The sequence below is a fragment of the Brachycentrus maculatus genome, unplaced genomic scaffold (assembly GCF_059751285.1).
Source record: "Brachycentrus maculatus isolate JH-2025_06_01 unplaced genomic scaffold, ASM5975128v1 h1tg002318l, whole genome shotgun sequence".
Taxonomy (NCBI): Eukaryota; Metazoa; Arthropoda; class Insecta; order Trichoptera; family Brachycentridae; genus Brachycentrus; species Brachycentrus maculatus.
In genome coordinates, this window is record NW_028282806.1 from 3538 (window position 1) to 23683 (window position 20146).

Genomic DNA, 20146 nt, shown 5'->3' on the forward strand with positions numbered 1-20146 from the left:
AAGTTGATACTCTGATCTTTTCTCTTGATTTCTAGTTATTTAGTCCGTAGTTATTACTCAAGCTGTTCAATGATTCCTCGCTACTCGTTTATGCTGATAGTATGAGCGTTGAAATTGGCCATTTCCCTCAAATTGTGAGAATCATTGTCATCCTTAATAAGCAATGACTATGATTGTTCCTCCTTACATTCAATACCGCATTATTGCTTGTAACCAGCCCCGAACATCTAGTCTATCTCCTGATCTTTGCGCTCGAGCTCTTCGAGTGACTTCAAGCAATATTGTTAGTATTAGTTTTTTTGTTGCTTAAAGCATTGTATTTACGCATTTAGCTTATAAATTATGGCGGATAGCCTTGAAGCTTTGAGCTGCAGCTATTTCACTAAGGATTAGCTCATCAATTGATTATTGGTATTATTGTTATTGCTGTTGCTGTTGTTATTGCTGTTGTTATTGCTGTTGTTGTTATTGCTGCTGCCACTTAGTTAATGCAACATACTATTATTGCATTGACAGACAACCCCACTACCACTTGACTCCTTTAATTTAATTTGATCTTCCAACTGATAGTACTTATTCTGCAGCTATTTGTATTTTGTGGCAAGTTTCAGGTACTCTCGATTGATTTTATTTCTGTTGTTGTTGCTGATGTGTATGCTAGCATTATTAGTATTATTAGTATTATTAGTATTATTATTAGTAGGATTGTTGACAGGTTATTGTTCTATAGGTTTGTTATTGGGTTAGCTTGTTGTGTTGTTGCTGCTGTCATGGTTTTTGTCGGGATAATCTATTTATTGGAGGGGAGATTGTTGTGGATGTGGATGTGGAGGTTATAGTTTGGTATGTTATAGTTTGTTGTTGTTGCTGTTGTGTTATAGTTTGTTGTTGTTGTTGTTGCTGTTGTGTTATAGTTTGTTGTTGTTGCTGTTGTGTTATAGTTTGTTGTTGTTGCTGTTGTGTTATAGCTTTTGTTCTAACTCTAAGAGTGTATTATAGAACAACTAATAACACTATTCCAAGAGGAATAAGCTTCGATGAATACTATTGCTATCTTCACCTTCACTCCCTTCACTAATGCTGATATGATCATCCTTCTGTGCATCAATAGTTTCTTTGATTGCGAGCCATTGGCTCTACAGTTCGACCAGCTGCTCATTGGTTGTGAGCTGTTCAGGTAGCTATAATACGGTGAGTACTGATTTATGGCTATTTGAGATCAGTTTGGAGAATATTTATATTGATTTTGATAGCATTGCGAATTAGTTCTAATTTCTGATATGGTTGTTATTGTTATTGTTGTTGTTATTGTTGTTGTTGTTGTTGTTGTTACTGTCACTATTTTGCTGATGATTGACCTTTTGTATTTGATTATTTTAGTTATTTCTCCGATGCAGCTGAATAAGAACATCAACAATTTTATTTAACGACTTTCTCATTCTTATTTGCATCTGACAACTGTTACTGTTGTTACTTTTGTTGTTACTTTTGTTGCTACTGTTGTTGTTACTTTTGTTGCTACTGTTGTTGTTACTTTTGTTGTTACTTTTGTTGCTACTTTTGTTGTTATTATCGCCATTGCTGTTACTTTTACTCCATACAGAATGCAGTTATTTGAACTCTGATACCAAATATTCCTCATTATCAACACAGCTACTTTGAATACAATGAGTTCTCTTAAATATTAACAGCTGTGGAATTTGTTCACAAACCATCGATAGTTCCTCCATCCTTTGAATATGTTATTCCGCAGCATCATCACATTGACACTATTAAGCAGACTTATTACCATTTTTACTTCTTTTGTATGTTATATTATTTTGAGAGTGTTGAGCTATTGTGTCCTTGACATTTATACTGTATGTAGTCGTGGCATTGTTGTATTTATTAAGCGATTGTCTCAAAGATTATGTAACTTCCATAGCAATACTTCTAATGTGGGAATTGTGTTTATTGGGGATTTATGTGTTCATTTGTTATTTAAGTGTGAATTTTGATGTGTTTTGATGTGTTTTGATGTTTGGGGGAATGTTCTGTTCGGGTAATCGATCAATAAAATAATTAAACTATCATATACATATAATTATTATTGTGCTATTCTGTAATAAGTTTATATTAGTTTAGATACAATAATTGATATGATAACGTATGATATTCATCAAAAAATCAAACGAGAAATAATATCAATGAATGTTCCTAAAAAGATTTGATTTAAATATAGGATCTGCTCAAGATTCGGTTTACCATTTCAAAATTATATGTATTTAGAGAAGTAAAAAGTAAAGCAATGCGAAAGATAGTATTTCAAATAAGTTGATCTCTGGCTTCATTATCATTAGTGTTGCATTTGCAGGGAGAAGAACTCGGTGCATTCCAGAGGCAGATCAGCAACTGTTTAGGAACTTTTCTCCCTCTCTTCAATTATAGTACTAATTAATGAAAGTGGAGCCTGTTATAACTCAGAAGACAATTCCAATTATTCGACACCTTTTAATTTCTTATGTGCGATTTGAATTTTATTGAAAAAGAGCTCAAAAAATCTTATATTTTCAATTCCTTTGAGGAAATCTGTCATCAATAATTCACTGTTATTTCCGAATTGGATAATCTCCCGCTGCCAATTATCATAAAATTAACACTATATACAGATAATTATACACAATTAAATATACAATGATATAATAAAATATATTTATGTATATTTATATATTTATTAAATATTTACAAGTAAAATAAATTAATAGGACAAGTAATTATTGACGAAAGACATTACAACCCATTTAATTTGCCTCGAAATTGTTTATAGTTCTAAGTATATTCATCTTTTTTGAAAATTAAAATTGCATAATCTTCAATGAAGGCCAATTCTATGAGTAGTTCGATTATTTATTCAAATACCCCTAAAATTCAAAGCCAATTCCTCAAACTAAAATGTCATTTCGAAGATTATTCTCATATTTTTGGGCTGTCAGCCAATTTCTCCATAGCTCAGATTTTATAAGCCAGTATTTTTGGTCAGTTCAATATAGCAATATTGCGATATTGCGATATTGTGATATTGTCATATAGTAAATGGAATTTCTGATTTCCATCTGCGTGGATCAAACATAGGATATAAAATTAAACAAGGTATTCTTGAAGGATATCAGATTTAGTAAGATAAGGATAAAAATGTATATCAAACCCGACGAGTTGTCCTTTCATTGAGGTCCCAATAAAATTAGTTTCTCTTGGTTGCGGGTCATGATTGCCGGAACAATCATCAAGTCACTCTTCAGTAACTTGAATAAAGCCACGAAATCCGAATAGGTTTTAACTTCTACTGATGTGACTTCCTAAGCATCAAGAACCCTGATCAAAGAACACTCCCCTTGAACTGTGTTGTTTGTGAACTTTTACATTTAACAGTGTTTAATATTTATTATTTTAATATTAGTATTCTTCGATTAATTGCTAATTTTAATCAGCTCACCATCAAATCAAAATAAGCTGGGCTTTATTGCGATTTTGGAGTTATGGGCTATTAACAGCTGTTTGTCCATATGATTCAATCATCAATTTGTTAACCAAACAACCAATTGCTCATTGTTGATTGTTAATAGTTTAGTGTTAAGAAATAAAGAGAAGATATTTGAAGACAAATGAGAATGTTACTTTATTGTTAATCTTTGTTGTGATGGTTCAAATCTGCGTGAATTAAACTATCAATATTTCTTATGATATCGGGGATAGCTGAATTGTGAATGCCTTAGGCTTAGTTCACGATGATAATCTGTCTAGTATATCTGCACAAACAGAGAGAGATATTAGTAAATATTCATCCCGATAAGCTCTGTCAGACCAAGGCAAACAAAACTAACTTATCAACAATGGCATATTTCTCAATACTTGCTCTATAAAATATGGAGATCCATACAAATCAGCTCATTCCTCCAGCAGCGGAACCCTCAAACACATTAACTTCAATAGGATAGTTGAAATGAATTGAAGAATTCTTGATTTTCAGAATTAGAATCTTGCGGATAGTATCTCGCATGGGTACAACTCCCTTATAATTCATATTCTATTTCAGTTGTAAATTCACGAAGAATTGCATGTTTGCTTGACAATTTACGAAATTTTGTGTTGCAACGTCATAAGGTCGATTTGCAAAGTTTTCATTGCTCACTGCCTCAACTTCGAGAGTAATATTGAAGGGAGATAAATTTTTGAAGGGAATTGGGGGCATTCTTATTTGATTTTTTTTAGCAGGCACCTTTATCATTGAACATTATTCATCGGCTTTGTAGAGGTCTTTAATACAGATTATTTGAGGGACTTCACATTTTGCTGTCATGGGCAAGCATACAGGCTGTAGGCTTTCAAGCTGGATCTCAAGCATACCCTCTAAGCAAAATCCTTCCTTAACAGGAGGAATTTTTACAGCAACTTTGACCTGAGCTCTTTATTTTTTTCTGATTTTGAATCTGACTTCTTCGAAGTATTCGAAGCGATCATTGCTTCTGACCGAAAATACATATTCATCAAGAGCATCAAATTAGTTGTTACTGCATTTGGCAATAACTCTCAACATATAGGGATCGTTATTTTCATTATCTTCAAGGCTTTCATCTTTCAGTCCAATGACAACATCAAGTTATTCAATAGACCCAGGGAAGAGTACATTCTTGCCGAAATTGACATTACTTCTGCTAATTTCGACAAAAAACTTAGTATCGTCAATCAATTAATTTTACGACGATTTGACAATTTCTCCCTCTTTCACGCTCTCTGTCAATCGGGTGCTTTCGGGTACATTTTAGTCATTTCTCAGACTCATATTATCGACCATTTTTTAAATTTACTCGATTGAGTCTTCCTCTACAGCCATGAAACATATTTTACTTTACTTGGGCAGTTCTAAGTTTTCCTCTTTTGGCTCAGGCTATTGAACAGCTTCCACAAATGCTTCCTCTTCCATTGATTCCTCGATTTTCTCCACATTCTCAGGAACAGGCTCACTCATGGTGTTATTACCTGATGGTATATAATAATAGCAAATTTAAATTTAGAATAAGAATAAATATTCAAAATTCGGTATCATTATTATTTATTTATTGAGTAATTCATTCACAATCTTTATAAAATAAGCAATCCTATCCTATAACTTAATTGTTAAAAAGCTTCACAAAAATATGAATAGATCATATAATCCTACCTATACAATGCAGGGTCAGTATCAAAATGCCGAGACTATGCCTCATAATGTTGTCAATTATGACACTATGCCTCAGAATTTTGTCAATTAACAACAAGAAACTGTGAGTTAAGAAAACTGCTGTGCCAATTATAGTCCGAGTTGTAGTAATTGTGATAATGTTGTATAATGCTGTTTTGGTATCATTGGCTCATGTATACTAGGATGTATCTAAGGATTTTCAAGAATCTTCGGAATTAAAACAAAACCTTTGGCTCATCCCATTTCAACAACTTCACATCTATATTTAAGGACTGCAGCTATTTGATCTCATTCATTATATATTGATAGTATTCTCATGGATTAATATATCTTATTATCTTCGCATTGAGTCAAATCTATAATTTTCATTTTTTAATTTAATTGCTAATCAAACACATTCGAAATAAAAGGCCATAATAAAATTGATTGACTTCCGATTCATTTATGCAGATGACAGTTATTCTCCTCGGTTTTTTATTTCTTTGATATGTCAGTTACTGTAAATCCTTTATCACTTTTCTGGTTTGTTAAGCTTTATTTGAATCCTGATTTGAGGCTGTTCAGTCTATGATTTCTCTTGCTGGAACGTCGGTTTGTGAGAATTTTATTTTTGTTGGCGGAGTTTTCGTACTTGGACATTTTCTTCTTCTTTTTATTGAAGTTTGTTTTATTTGTGGGCCCGTTGCTGGCTTCAGCACCAATCTTGCTCTGATATTCTTATAATACTTTGTTATTTTTATCTTTTTTGTTGGGTTTCAACTTTTCGGTTTGATCTTTGGTTTTTTCAGTACTACTACAGGCATTCTTGGCTTATGAGAAATGCGGCTTCTCTTCGTTAAATATTTTATCACTTTTTTCCATAAATGCGTATTTATTTACCATTGTTTTCAGTTGATTTTTAGATCCCTTTAATTTCTAATTATTGTGAGTGCTGGGACTGCCTTTAACATCGCTACCATTAATTTTGTTTATTTTTTATTGTTTATTGTCGATCATGACTGTTGTATATTGAGGTACATTGCCTCTTACTGTAACTGCTCCATTTATGGGTAAATATTACTCGCTTCGACATTTTTTAAGATGGGAACTCTGCGATAAAATTCTTTTTTTTATTTTGGAAAGAATTCGTTGTTATTTTGATGTTTGTCTTTCTGTTTATTTTACTTTATTGCGGCCGACTTCATATACTTCCTTGCAATTGTTTATGTCATTATTCTTCTTCTTATTATGGCTTTAGATTTTATATTTCCCTGAGTTACTTATTGTAGGGCTTTCTCGATCTTATTCTGTTGCGGAATTTTTGTTTTTTCGTTCGGTTTTAGGTTGGTTATTTTCATAGTCACTGATTTTTAATTTATTAGCCTTGCCTTGATTGCCTTGGTGACCTTGGTTGCCTTTAGTTTTTGTCCTTTTGCTGTGTGGTGGTTTGTAAAGGCTATTTATTTTCTTCGAATTAATGTCATCGAGCCCAAAATCATTGGCATTGTTGGGGTCGGTCTGATAAAATGTTGTGGCTTTGGTTTTCTACGCTTTAAGAATTCTTTTATAAGAAGTTTCCGCTTCGAAGACAGAAAATTATTCACATCTATCCTAATTTTCGGATTACCTGAGGCCGAAGCTGTCCTCCTGAAATAATTACCATTTTAGAATCTCTAAATCGCCATGATTACTGGCTTTTGAGACTGCCATGTTCTAACTGGAGCGAGATTGTGGTATAAGGAAATCATTTTCAGATAAATTTTTCTCCTTATTCTCGCCATTTAATTTATTATCACAGATTTCTTTATTTTTGTCCTGTAAATTAATCGGTGATTTTGTTTGCATTGAAATAATTTCTGACATATCCCCTGAATCTGAGAGTAAATCAATGAGATAATTCGTTTTAAAGCTCTTTGTTATGTGTTCTAAGTATTCAGTCATGCATGGTACAAAATTGACTGCAATTGCAATGGCATTAGCATGGAATATCTTCGATTTCTAAAACTATTCAGTTTTATCAATAGGATTCAAAATAGAGGAACGTACATTTGCTAGTCTCATTTCAGTGGCCACTGCATAGTAACAAATCGAAATGTATAAAGCAGAATATATTCTATTGTCCATGTTCATGGATTAGTTGATTTTTATCACCTCGTTTATCTTTTAAAATTATAGAGCTTAGATCTGCATGACTTGGCCAATTGAAAACTTACGGAATTTAACCTACATATGCTCGAACAGTTCTTAATTCATGTTGCCTGATAATGGAGATTACACAGAATTAAATTTTGATTGTTTTTGGTTTTGGTCGGGTTATTTCGAGGTTTTGTCGTTATTGATGTTTTTTTGGTATCCGAGTTTTAAATTTCGTATTTTCGAAAGCTGGCTACGGATTTTTGTCAGCATATTTGGGACTTATCCTTTGTCGATTCCATGACAGCATTTTTCCAGCATCTGCAACGATGAAATAGTTTTATTAGCTTTGGATTACCTAAACTATTTGGAAAATATTAAAGGAGTCGAACTGCGATTGCAAAATCTTTCATACTAATTTTGTTCCTTTAAATTCTTTCCAATTAATTGCAATGCTTTCCTTACAGAAGTTATCGCAATTTAATGTTTACCAATTTGTGAGTTAACTGCAGAGTATTGCAACAAATAGACAACCAACATTAGCCTACGATGAATATAAGTACTGAAATGCAAATAAGCAGACGACTGACAATCCAGCAACTACTAATTTATTGGAACTTGTTGGCAGTTTTCAGTATAAATATTCATGTTATAGATAATGGCTTACATGTAATCGGCAGATTTTTATAATTACCATAGTTTCTGATACGCAGAGGCCTCATTATGTAGCGTATACACTATTAAAAATCTATCGATAGTCTTTCCACAGCTCGCTGCATATTATAATATTCTTTCAGCTTCATGGAGATATACTAATCCTTTCTCATAGTCTTCATTTTGAAGAAGTTCGTGTACTCCGAGGGAATTGTACTCTTTAATAATATTTATAAATTTGACTAAGTATTAATAGAACAGTACCATCGTTGAAGGCTATTTCCAAAAGTTTGGCATTGTTAAAAGCTATTTTTTGTCGAAGTTACTCTAGATTCTTGTTCACATCGACATGTTAGGAAACAGGGTAAATATCATGCCCAGAATGTTCTTGAGATTCTTAATCTGATGATGAGAGTAGAGAGTTAGGGTCATCCATAGGACTTTAATTGCTCATAACAGGAATGCTAATAGATTGGCTTTGCATTTTGTATCTTAGTTTCGATTTTACTCACAGTTTAGATCAGGACAAATAAGAAGTTGAGCTGCTTATTCGAGAAAATTAAATTATTGCTCCCAATCCCAACCCCAACCCCAACCCCAACCCCAACCCCAACCCCAACCCCAACCCCAACCCCAACCCCAACCCCAACCCCAACCCCAACCCCTAAATTGAACAGCGGAGCATTGAACATTGAGTATTATTTATTTATGATACTGTTTTATTTCATTGACGGATTTAAATAATTGACGGATTATGATTTATTGATTTATTGGCTATAATTTATTTATTGAGATTGATTTATTATAAATGACTGATTGAGATTAATTGATTGATCAGACGAAATAGAGATTCCTTTCGAGATCATTATGCACTTTCTGGCATCCTAATGCTTCTGATGAAAATTTCGCACATTTCTTAGCATATTGGAGGATCCCTGGAACTTTTATAGAGCCTGTCCAGTTCACATAGTTGAAACATTGGCTGTAGATAAGTTCCTGAAGAATTCCTTCTTCCAATTTCGAGTTGCTGAAGACCACCTTGTAATGATTGGGGACTACTGAGCCTCGATTTGAGGATTGGGACACCAAATAAAAATCGTAATTCTCAGAAACTATTTGGCTTGATACTAGAGTCCCAGCTTGCACATTCTTCACTCCAGAGTTGTCATCCATAAAGAATCGTTCACTGGTTCTTGTATTGACCATCACAAAAGTAACACTGACACTTTCATTTTTGTATAAGCCTTCGAGTTCCTTTAATAAGTCATCCAAAAAGTATTATTTGAAGATTTTCATTTGATCGCCTGATGTGCTATTGTGGAACATGATAATTTCTTTAGGGACTTTTGAATTTTTCCTTGTGTATTCTGCGATGATTTCAAGGGAAATCTTTTTCATTTCTTGAAATTTTGATTAATTGGACGGATATGTCGCTGTTTTTGAAAACACAGAAGAGAATGTGTCATTGACAGTTGCACAGCAACTCAGCACATTCGTTTTTTGACCTTTTGCTGAATCGAATCCCATAATCATCGCATTTTTTAAACTAACAGATAGTTTAGGAACCCACAAAATGTTTCCTCTTTTCGCAATCATTTGCAAGAGTATCTTCGTTGCAATACTTTGCAGATTTTTCTTTTTCAGGGTCGACTACACAACACATTGACTGACAATATTACTCTTCTGGAGGCATTGCTTCTTGAACTCTTGGTAGTTATTCTTCAGGAAGTTGGGAATTACAATCAGACAAATATTAATGTTCTATTTTTTTACTGCTGTCTAGATCGTGTTCAATATTGCTTCGAGTAATCTTCTCTTATCGCTTTATCGGATTGTGAAGACTGTTTATTCGAATTTGATTCTCAAATTTTTTGATGTGCTTCTGAAAGTGTCGATACAGCTTTTTATATCGCAGTTTTGGCTGACAATGATGCCGCATTTCAAAGAGTGGCTACCCTCAAATATGGGCTATCTGAAGAGCTGAAATCCTGATTACCGACCACTTTCGACAGCCTTGTTTGATCCTAGTTAAAGTCTCGGAGCCTGAATAACTTTTCCTTTGATAGTTTCCATCTTATGATCTAAATTTAGACCAATATCTTTCAACGAAACAAAATCGTTTGATTCTTCAATTTTTTTCATAAATTTAAGAATTTCCGATTTCTTTTCGCTAGCTGACTTTATCGTAGCCTCTGATACTTTTTTTCTCTTGAACTAATCAAAACTATCAGGAATCCCAGTCATGAGACAAAACTCCGGGATAATAATCGTTTTATTAGTCTATGATAACATAAATATTTACTTAAGTTTTGTTTCGATTCTCCACAACTAGTAAAGGCTGTTTGGCATTGTTGATAGTACGATTATATTTCTTATCGTAGAACTCTCTTAATGTCATGTCTTCACCATCGAGTTTCACTTCATCGACACTTTCGAATGTAACATCGATGACCCTCAAATAGCGAGTCTTTCCATAATTTGTCATGATAGTCTGTCCGATGAGCTAGTTTTTTAAAATGGTTCTTTTCTCTTAACGATCCTTTTCCTTATTGACTTGATAAATTTGGTTAATGTAATCGAGTACAGTTTCATTCCTGACAATTTTCCTCGCAGAGTCAACACGCAGATATATTCCATTTTCGAGTCTCATGAAGTTTGCTTTCACACCACAAAACATTTTGAGGTCACTGTCCAAATTTTATGAGCCTCGGGCACTAAAGAATTTACCAGATCGGCCTATTTCTGTATAATCAAGCCTAGTTAATAAATTCCTTAAGGAGTTGTTCAGGAACTGTAGCAAGGATTTTGGATTTATAGTTAAGTCCAACACTTTGACTTGTTTGACCAGAATGCTATAATCTTCAACCTTAATTGTCTTCTAATTGCAATTTGGAGGCTTAAGACTAAAAATATTGCTACCACTAATAACAGGACTATTGATAAACTATTTTATCTCAGGAAGTCCTTTATCGAGTAGGGTGGTGCGTAGCTTGGAGTTATCATCTTGAATTTTGGGAGTGAAGACCACCTTGAAGATATAAATTTATTTGATTTAGTTCTTGGTTGTGACATGGAAATAGTTCGAGCTAAAAGCCACTGAGCGAAAATTATCTGTATGTCTGCCTTTGATTCTTTTTGGTAGGTCGAAGAGGCTGATGGTCCTTTCAACGTCCATTTTAAAGTATATGGGAATTAGGGAATTTATAGTTGATTTATATTTGTTTTAGAGGGAGATTTGGAGGGATTTATTTATTTATATATCGAAATATGGACAAATACAACATACACAAACATACATATACACACATATACATATACATCTATAGAGAGAGATATATATAAGGCTGTCTAATTGTGACAAATTAATATCATGTTGGCTTCATTTATTTTCTGGGTGCTAACATCCATAAAATATATGCTATAGATTCTATATAAAGGCAATGAGAATGTAATCTTAAAGTGACATAAAATAATTAAATAATTAGATAATATAGTAGGTAGGAATACAGCAAAAAGAATGCAGAAGACCTTTTTATGATTATAATAATAAGTTTGGTCAAAAACCTGTGCCAAAATAAGTCTTTTGTTCAAACTCGGAAGTTTATCTAAATATTTATCAGCCACAGTTTCAGCCTGAGTTGATAAATACTCAGTACCCCAACCATTAGTCGAACCCCGAACCTTACTCTTCTCCTTTTTTTTGATATATTTCTTCACCCAAAACTAAATAAAACTAAATATTCAATATAGATATACAAATATATTAGATTATAGTCATTGCAATATATGATAGAATCTCATGATAGATAGTTCTATAAAAAGCTGGAGACACTTTGAAGAACCCCTGGAACATCCAATCAGTCTATTAGAAAGCTCACAATAAATTAAACATATTCAAATATCACACGATATCAGACATAGTCCTTTAAGCGATATTTCCAGTCATCTGATGAAGGTTCTGAACTCGTGAAGACCTCCGGTTTATACAAGCACATAGCAGAGCAATGCCAAAGGCTATGCAGAAAATCAAAACTAAAGCACCTTTCATGGTTCCAATAAAAAATTGACAAGAATTCGCTGACTGTCCTGGCAATGGTGAACTGACATCAATTTAACGTCCTTACTGACGTGCTTACTAAAGCTGCCTTCTTCTATTTTATATTTCTTAGATGTTTTCTCTGATGGCTATTTGTTCCTGCTCTAACATTTATTCTCTGGACCATTCACGTAGAGCAAAGTAAACAAACCATTTACCAGTAGGGATGCAGCATGCAATAACATGTTCAATGAGATAAATAACAGCTGGAAGATCCCATATTAAGTAGTGACCTATTTCAATTTCATATTAACGACCTGTAACGAATAGGAACAAGTTGACAACAAGAAGTCCGAATAAAAAGCCAAGAAACATGCAACACATTGTTTCAATCAAGCTATTATGATATAAATTAAATACTTTCACAATCAACTTATATAGGAAATTCAAATGATATTGTCATATTCTTTTATTGTAGTTGTATATTGTATGTGATGAAGCCATTACGATAATATCATATTTATTGTATGTTCGCAGATATAACAAATGTCGCAAATGCCGCAAACATCTAATGTCACCTTTAATTAATTAAATTCTATTAAAATTGATGGAAACGATATCGCGACTAAATTCGACAACCGACATTTTTGGTACTCATTTTCTTCTCTGCCTTAAACTTTCAGATAATAATAAAATAACAATGTTCCTCTTCTCAGAGAATACAAATTAAATAACAGAGTTCCTCTTCTCAGAGAATAGAAATTATGACATTTAACCCTCCCAACAAAACAAGAAATAATTCTCTATAAAGCACTCTTTAATGTATTAATTAATGAATTAATTGAGATGAAATTCTTTCATACAGCAATTGCCTCATCACTTGCCTATCCCTTCACTACTTTGTATTCCATTTTTTATTTTCTGCTTCAGAGTAGCGAATATAGTACTAAGTCTCTAAATATTAGCTATTGGCATTCTCATTCTTAGTCGACGATGTCACCTCGCATTGCAGCCCTGAAGATTTACAAACTGCCTCAATAATCCCTGCAAAAAGAACCGACACATCCCACATATGTTCAGGCATCCATGTCAGATATATCGATACATTGTCACTACATATATACAAATATTCTTACACTATAACCTGATAATAGTTTTTACCCTTATTCTCAGAGTTTTAATCCTATTGAGTTGCTGAATAGGCATTAGAGGCTTCATAGTTGAAGAGATACTTAAACACTTTAGTTTGAATGTTTTTGATGATGATAGGGATTGTCATTGATCTTTCTGTTATTTGTTTCTTGACTGCGATTTAGTTATAGAGTCGATAGCCGATATCCAGCCCAGTTCTTTTGAGTTCGGGATAGTAGCTTTATTACTTGTTATTTCTAAAGCACTACTCGACGAGTTCGCAGAAGAGGAAATGGAAGAGAGGGAGAGTCGATTTTTAGATCATCTGTACTATTTTGCAATTGTGTGTGATTGATTGGTATTAATTGATATATAGATTGGCTGGTATAGCAGTAACAGATTATTAATGATGATAATAGAGTTTTCTTATATAATTAGATAGTGATAGAATTAATGAGTCACAGACTGACGTCATTGAGCAAATCTTTGCAATCAGGCCATGAAGAGACCAGAATGCAGGAGGTTCGGAGAATGAGCAAAATAGGCACCAAATAACTCTATGAGACAGTTGTCCCTAGCAGCCTAAGGAAATACATTCCTGAGATTTATGCCCTAATTAGAGATAATCCTCTCATTTTTGCACATTCAGATATCTAGGACGAGCCCAGACCCTAACAAAGACTAAGAGGCATCCAACAAACAATGAAATTCATCCATACAATGAAGCTGAACAATGAGAAAAACCCTGAAAGATTTGATGCAACATTCTATGTCATGTGCTGTTATGGGGTTGGTCCTGGTGTTAAGATACTTATCCACTATATGCTCTACTTAAAGAGTCTGCTGATATTTGAATCCAACTAGTTTCATAGGCAATGCATTAACGATGCATTTTAGGGCAAAGATCTAGGATGTTTTGCTTTGACTTAATATCATCATGGGAGCTATTCACGGGGCAATCAAACTGAAGCAGTCTATGATAAAGAAACAAAGTAGTTGATGATAACGACAAATGGCGAAAAGGGAATGAAGTATTGGATTGGAGGGGCTTGGCTGACTGCCACAATGACTATTGTATGGGCTCAGGTTATAGTCGATGGAAAGTAACAAGGCCTCCATCCCATTATATTACGAATCAGAAATCGATAAACCCATTAAGTTTAGCCTGGAGTCACATTATTGGACTGTGGACCCAAGAATAGTTTGAACACAATAGATAATGGAGGTATTATTCTAGATAATGTGAGAGTGCCAATCAAGAATTTATTGGCAAAGCTCGGAGGGATCGATGAGAATGGAAATTATGTCTCAGCAATGAAATCTAATCTCTAAAGATTTGGGAGGCATATGAGTCCACTATCTGCAGGCCGAGCACTCGTCTCTTTAGCAACAGTAGGTGTTTCAATTTAAGGCCTCGCTATTTCGATACGCTATGCATTCCAAAGAAGACAATTCAGTGATCCTAAATCAAATGAGCAATAAAAACTACTCATCGACTATCCTCTTACCAAATACAGATTGCTTGTTCCGATGGCCAGCGCCTTAGTCTTCGCATTTGGAAGTTTCGAAATAAGTACTCAGTTTACAAGAAATGCCAAAAACCTAATCGATCCTTCCAAAAAAATTGTACAATAATTGCACGCTATTTCAGCTGTCGCAAAAGTCAAATCTTCACAGTTTGTGACATATGTAATGTCAACATCGAGAGAGATGCTTGGAGGACATGGATACTCTTCTTACAGTCGACTCGGAGATCTCTACCAATCAAATGATGTAAATCTGACATGGGAAGGCGATAACAACCTTCTCTTACAGCAGACTTCTAAATTCCTATTAAAATTCTTGTCGACCGAACAGAAAGGGCAGCTTATTAATCTCGATTTTGTGTACTAAGCAAAATCACAAAACCAAGTACCTGAACAGTCTATAAACTACCAATAACTTTCATAAAACTTAGAAATCTTGAAAAAGCCAGAAACCTTATTGAAAATCTATCAATCGATATTTTTCATTAAGTATGAGCAGATTATTAAATAAATCAAACGACTTATGGAAAATGGCGAGGAATTTTGGAACTAAATTCAGCCTTATTTTGCTAATTAGCTCTCTCTTACATTTGGTACATTTCAATTATAACTGTATAGGCGACATTTACTATTTTGCATAAGCCTATAAGAACATTAAAGAAATCAATCATCAGGCAAATCGTGCATTTCTCTAGGAATGCTTAAGAGTCTGGAGCTTTCACACATTCCTGAAATAAAAAGTAGGCAGCCACTCCTTCAGGAAAATACTTTAGAACCTAATAGTATAAGGATGCTAACTATTGTATCCTGACTGTATTTCCGCAATCGATGCTCTTGCACCTCCCAGCTACGTCATAGGATCTCCCTTTGCTTCATAAGATGGAAATGGAATGAAATTATATTTAAATATGATTATGACTGGGAAAGGTGTGTTCGAAAAGAAACCATGGACTGAACAGATTAATAAATACAGACCCCAATGATATATTGAACTCAATATCTTAATATTAGTTTATAGAGAGTATTATATATTTAATGGACAGTCAGACTACCAGTCTCGAGGCTGAAAAGTTCTTATCGTTTACTCCAATGGTTCGCGAGTGGAAGAAAAGGATGACTACATAAAAATGCCAAATTTAAGAGTAAATAGTTTTACTAGCAAAGTAAAAACAACAGAATGAATAAGTTTTGAACAAAATTAAATAAATTTTGGAATTGCATCGTAATGTAGCCTCCAAATCGAAAACTGAAATGTCGACAGAATTAAAATAAAAAGTGTTAACAGTTATTTTAAATGCTTCACACTCGTAAAACATTGTAGAATAAGAAGAGCAGTAATAATAAAAACGAAAAACTAAGCCCGTTCAATATGTCCAAGTCAATTCTAACAGATTTAAAAATTCCATTGATGCTCGGAATCGGAATCCCGAAACTAAGCTTTTGAAGAATTATGAGTCTCAGAGGTTTGCGAAATGATCTTACATGATTAATGCTGATAAAAATACATCTGATATTGTTCATAGTGTATTTAGAATGTACGCAAAGCAGAGTATCATATCATCTTAATAATTTAAGCAATTATAACAATGCTGTCAGTGAGGCTACAGATATGCCATATAAGCATATATGCATGCGTATAATACAAATATATCCTATATTCTTCACTTCTTAATTAGTATGATCCATTTATTATATCATAACACTTTCGCATAATTTTTGTATTGTATCACTTTTTGTTATTTTTTAGATCTGAAAAAGGCAATGGAATAAGAAATCTCCATAAATTAAATCAAAAGCTTACTTGAAGACATCGGACACCTCGTTCAGTTTATTTGGATTAAAATGGCCTAACCGGTACTAAATTTCATGTGGGAGAATCTGGTAACTATTTACTTTGTTTGTTTGATCATTGCAGTCCTTGCTGGACGCTAAAAAACAACGACCAAGAATATTGAGAATGCACTAAAGTCATCATCTCAATCATCACAATCATCACAATCATCTCAATCATCACATAGGTACGATTCTAATCTCCTCATTACTCTGACAGCTGCAGGTTTCCTGATTGCTTCAACAGGGCTCTTCATCTACTTCCTCCGATAAACTACATACCACAATATTTTCATATCAATCGTGAAATCTTTCTATTACCTTTTATTTGTGTCGTTTGTTTTGTTTGTCCTACTCTTTAAATTATTTGCAGATTTCGCAACAGATATTAACAAATACTTCACCGGGCTAGAAAACTTATTCCGAAATATTTCCACAGATAAAGTCCAAAGCAAACACTCAATAAAAACACATAGCTTTCTTGAACTGTCGTTGATTCGATAAAAACTTGCAGTTCTCTTCACAATTGCATTCTTCTAGATATTTCTAATTGACGAAGACACTATTCATTTCTACACAAATATCATCGAACTTATTTGGCTAATATTCATCTTCTCTGCATTTGCTGGCTTAAAAGATAAGTAGAAAAAAATATTGGCCTGCTATTTCTGCTTCCTATTCTTTGAGTCATTACTATTTCCTCACATTTATAGAATCTTAAAGATATTTTTACCTGCGCTTCAAGAGAGTCAAAAATTGCACTTATTTCTCGAGCTTGTTCTTTATTCTTTTATGATCTACTGTCTCATAAAGAAAGGGTTCATATATTTCTATAACAAAGACTCTTCGCATTCACTCATATTCTTTTCGATCCTATGTGAAAAAGTTCTATACTTAATGTCATTCTCAAAATTCATGTTTTTGGTCGGACTGCTCTCGATTCCGTTTCATTTATGCCTAACTCAAAGCCGTTTCATTTTCAATATCTTCAAAGTGTAAAATGAATAAAGCCAGACATAAGTAAAGCAGCATGAAACACATATGAAAGCTCTTCAGATTTTGTTAAAAACATTCATCTCAGGGTTGAAAGAACTTTGGAAAACAATCTAAACGAATAACTATCTTTATTCTACTTTCTGTAAAAATAAATTCTTCTTCTTTATTCTTTTCAAAATGTTGTCCATCAACAAAAAAACAAAAAAGAATTTATCTAAAATGAACGAATGTTAAAAAAAATAATACAAACTTAGGAAACTATTTCTCAATGTTTTTGTGCACATGCTCAAATTCTTCCTTGCAAACATTGTAATCAGCGTTATTGCTGTTTATACACATAATTTAGGGGGATCCTTACTATTGTCGTTACTGAATGCTCTCATTATCTTTACACTTTATCGATAAGTTTCAAGCTACGCTCAGGACACTCAACATAAGACTCAATGGACTGAACCAAAATGGCAAATCATGGTTTTGAAGCTCATTGCTACGACTGCATTGCTTTTTATTCTGACAAAATGGGACTATTTATTTTCGCCAGACTTCTGTGAGTGAAATCAATGATTGAATTAGCATAAATTCTTAATTTGAAATTATTGATGAAAAAAGTGTCTATTTGTTAAGTATGTATTTAATCTATATGTGCATAATTGTATTGTTTTATCATACAATTCGCATTATATTTCATTAAATTTCATTACCCTTAAATTACATCATCATTAAATCATCATTACATTCTCATTACATCATCATTACATCCTCATTACATTCTCATTACATTCTCATTACATTCTCATTACATCATCATTACATTCTCAATATATCCAAACCCCATTATATAATAGACGAACAAATCCTACAAATCCCAATAGAAACCATAGAAAGAGACTCTTTTTCTTAATTGCACAAATTCCACAAAATTTAGCCCTAATTCCTTAACATTTTATAATCATTTTTAATTATTTTCGACGGATGGCTTTTAATAAATTCTCTAAGTAATTACTTAATAAAATATTAGTAAAGTAAAAAATTATTGAGTGCAATTCGCGACAACTTAACTAACAAATGAACAATTAAAATAAGAAGTATAATTTCGTAACTATCAAAAACCCATAAAATAACATTAAATTGAGCAAAACCCTGTTTATCGGCTGCAAGAAGGATAAAATTAGTAACTATTACTAAATTCACAAAATTTTAGGAGAGGGAGGATTCGGCACAGTTTACGAAGCATCTCTCCGAAGCAACCCCAAATGCAAACGAGCAATAAAGTCCATCTAAAAATCCAAAATTGGTAAACTAAAAGCCCTCGAAAACTAAATAAGAATCCTTATCAAAATGGATCACCCCTCCGTAATCAAAATCTACGAGACTTACGAAGACTAAGGATTCTATCACATTGTCATGGAGTAACCAATCAAATTATTTCAGTATTTGCGAGGGTGGAGAACTCTACTATTATCTTTGTGATAAATCGAACTTGGAAGAAACTTTAATCCGAAGACTCTTCCGGCAGATGGTCGAATCTGTGCAATATTGCCATTTGAATAAGATTGCGCATCGGGATGTCAAGCCTGAGAATTTTTTATTGTTGACGAAGGATAAAAGCCCTGAGAACACTTATTTGAAGCTGATTGATTTTGGGTTTGCTTATTAATGGAAATAAGATATGATGAAGGAGATGTCCGAACTAAGCAAAAACCATAAAGGAAATATTGTTGGCACGGTAGCTCTATAAATAATTCAGCCTTATTACGTAGCCCCTGAAATCCTGTTAGAACAGGGTTATGACTGCAGATGCGACATCTGGTCATTAGGTGTCGTACTGTATATGATGATAACAGCCATTCCTCCATTCAATGGATAAAACGACCAATAAATCCTGGAATCTGTTAAAAAGGGAGTCTACCCCAGATAAAGTATATTCAGCTTATATTCTAGGCCCAGAAATGAAAGGCATCAGTTTCCAGCTAAAAGATTTAATAGATAAAATTTTCAGGAAAGTAGAAAATAGAATATCCCTGAACTAAATATTGAACCATCCCTGGATGACTGCCAATAATCTCCCTAGCACCAATCCCATAAAACTTAATTTCGGTAAACTCTACAATTTCGCAAAATACAACAAAGTACCCATTTGTAACATAGAACAAGCTCAAACAAATAACAGTAACCTACATTGCTTCCCAACTATCAGAGTCATAGCTAATAAAACTATCAGAGTTATTCAAGAAGATCGATTCCAACAACGATGGTCACCTAACTCTCTAATAATTCAAGATCTGCCTAGAGCAACAACAAAACAACATCTCCCTAAAATAAATAAAGTACCTAATGAAAAGTATTGATACTGATAAAGATGGTATTGTAAACTATTCTGAGTTTGTTAGCAGTTGCTTAGAGAACATGATGATATTCAAGTAAGAGAATATGCTGAGTGCATTTAAGATGCTGGATCGGGATAAAGATGGGCAGATTAGTGTGTGTTAGTTGAGGGAGATGTTGCTTACCAAGAGCAATAATATAAATAACTTGAACAGCCTCAACCAATAAATAGATGAGAAATACCTGGAGAACTTGATTAATGGGTCAGATAAGAACGGAAATGGAATGCTAGATTATTAGTAATTCCAAAAAGCTTTA

The 20146-nt window shown here is 33.5% G+C and overlaps 1 protein-coding gene and 1 pseudogene across 1 annotated transcript; one reads left to right on the top strand and one right to left on the bottom strand.

Annotated features, from left to right (window-relative positions):
- Positions 1–10286: 10286 nt before the first annotated feature.
- On the bottom strand, positions 10287–11024 carry LOC148298239 (piwi-like protein 2; the record flags this gene model as incomplete). The annotated part of the gene is made up of 3 exons (XM_088277020.1): positions 10287–10487; positions 10569–10671; positions 10930–11024. Coding segments are annotated over 3 exons (399 nt in total), but the record flags the coding sequence as incomplete, so codon positions are not given.
- A 2598-nt stretch (positions 11025–13622) lies between these two features.
- On the top strand, positions 13623–15265 carry LOC148298240 (peroxisomal acyl-coenzyme A oxidase 3-like; annotated as a pseudogene).
- Positions 15266–20146: the final 4881 nt, after the last annotated feature.